General features: G+C 43.3%; 1 protein-coding gene across 1 annotated transcript; it reads left to right on the top strand.

Annotated features, from left to right (window-relative positions):
* Nucleotides 1-798: 798 nt before the first annotated feature.
* LOC112396069 (olfactory receptor 1019-like) lies at nt 799-1761 on the top strand. Its single transcript, XM_024739571.1, has one exon. It carries the CDS (start codon nt 799-801, stop codon nt 1759-1761), a length of 963 nt encoding a protein of 320 aa, XP_024595339.1.
* Nucleotides 1762-2005: the final 244 nt, after the last annotated feature.

The raw sequence follows: 2005 nt of genomic DNA, 5'->3' as shown, positions 1-2005 counted from the left end.
ACAGTAAATTAATGAAGTAGGAAAATTTTGCTACTGTCATATTAAAGGTGAGGAAACTGAAGCTCAGATAGGTTAACTAGCTTGTCGAAGGTCACACAACTAGTAAGCCATAGTATTGGATTCTAACCCCCCTATAATTGATCCTGGAGCTTGCCCTCTTACCTCTATATTTTATTGTTTTATATTATATTCCCCCTCCACTCATCCCCTGCTGTCCCTCAAACACACAACTGATAATGAAAAAACTAGTAAGTTTGTAGAGTCCCTCCCATGTCTAAGATTTGTGTGCTTGACTTTATATTCAGGTTAAACTTTAGCTGAGGACAGGTTTGGTGCTGGGAAGAAGTATGTAGAAGGAGGAAGAAAATTAGATTCACTGAGTACCTGCTTTCTTCCCATGCCTTGCTAGATATTTTACATACACCTACCATCATCTTTAGTCCTTACAATCAGTCTTACAAGATTGGTATTTTATCCCTGTTTACAAAGAAGACTCGGAGAGGTTAAGACACTCCCCCAAGGTCACAGAGAAAATAAGTGGCAAAATTTGAGATTAAGAACCATTCTTCTGACTTCAAATTCCATTCTCATACCTTTAAACCTTGTATACAATAGGCTGGAGGGTAGCAAGAAATAAGTGAGCCAGGATCAAGTATTTGTCACAGTTGACACACACAACTGTGTGTGTCATGCCCTAGGTAGCCAGGACCAGATCCTACAGGTCTCTGTTTAAGGACTTGAGCTGTACACGTCTCCTTATTGTCATGCATATCCCTCCCGCAGACCTGCAGTGGCCCAATGGGAGCAGGTGATGCCAGTGAGTTGAGCGAATTCTTCCTTGTGGGCTTCACCAATGAGCTTCAGCTTCAGCCCATCCTCCTTGCCCTCTTCTTCCTCATCTATGCAGTCACAGTAGTTGGAAACCTGGGCCTCCTTGTTCTCATTGTGGTGAGCTCCCGACTCCACACTCCCATGTATTTCTTCTTCAGCAACCTGTCCTTTATTGATTTATGTTATTCTTCCATTACCGTCCCCAAAATGTTGATGGGGTTTTTCTCTGGTTGCCAAACCATCTCCTTCTCTGGTTGTGTGGTCCAGACAAGCTGCTTTGTGATCTTTGCTGTCACTGAGTTCTTCCTCTTGGCCTCCATGGCCTATGACCACTATGTGGCCATCTGCAGCCCTCTGCTCTACCATATCATCATATTTCCAAGGTTCTATTTGCAGCTAGTGGCTGCCAGCTATGCAGTGGGCCTAATGAACACAGTGCTTCTCACTAGCACAACCTTTCATCTGGCCTTCTGTAAGTCCCATGTCATCACTCATTACTTCTGTGATATTCCTTCCCTTTTAAAACTCTCCTGCTCTGACACACAGGTTCTTCGGCTTCTCCTGTTTGTCTGTGGTGTTTTTAATGTGTCTGTGTCCCTTACAGTAGTCCTGGTCTCCTACACATGTGTCTTCATGGCTATCATCAGAATCCCCTCAGCCCAGGGCAAATACAAGACATTCTCCACTTGTGCATCCCACCTGACTGATGTCAGTTTGTACTACGGAACCACGGTATTCATTTACTTGTGCCCAACCTCTGAGTACTTACTAGACAGGGAAAGGCTGTTCTCTGTATTTTACACAGTGGTCATCCCCATGCTCAACCCCATGATCTACAGTCTGAAGAACAAAGATGTGAAGGAAACATTTGGGAATGTTCTCAGGAAGACCTCACAATTCTTCCCCCTCCCCATATCCAGATTTCCATGATGTTCAACGCAATAAAGGAAGGACAGAGAAGGGAAGAAGAGGTAGGTGATGTGTTTTTGGCCACCAACCATGTCTCAAGCATTATTCTAGGCATTTAAAATAGATTAGACCTTGAATCCTCTCCACAACTCTGGAAGTCAAATATTATTATTTTAATTTTACAGATGAAGAAACTGAGGCCCTGAGTGATTTGGAGATTTGTCCAAGGTCATATAGCTTGAATGCAGTGGAAACTAGATTTCAA

This window comes from Neophocaena asiaeorientalis, unplaced genomic scaffold (genome assembly GCF_003031525.2).
Source record: "Neophocaena asiaeorientalis asiaeorientalis breed wild unplaced genomic scaffold, Neophocaena_asiaeorientalis_V1.1 scaffold493, whole genome shotgun sequence".
Lineage (NCBI taxonomy): Eukaryota > Metazoa > Chordata > Mammalia > Artiodactyla > Phocoenidae > Neophocaena > Neophocaena asiaeorientalis.
The sequence above is the reverse complement of the archived record's forward strand: the minus strand, read 5'-3'. Positions and strand labels throughout refer to the sequence as shown.

Excerpts from the sequence above, each read along its gene's own strand:
- LOC112396069 (XM_024739571.1), top strand. The coding sequence starts at position 799 with ATGGGAGCAGGTGATGCCAGTGAGTTGAGCGAATTCTTCCTTGTGGGC.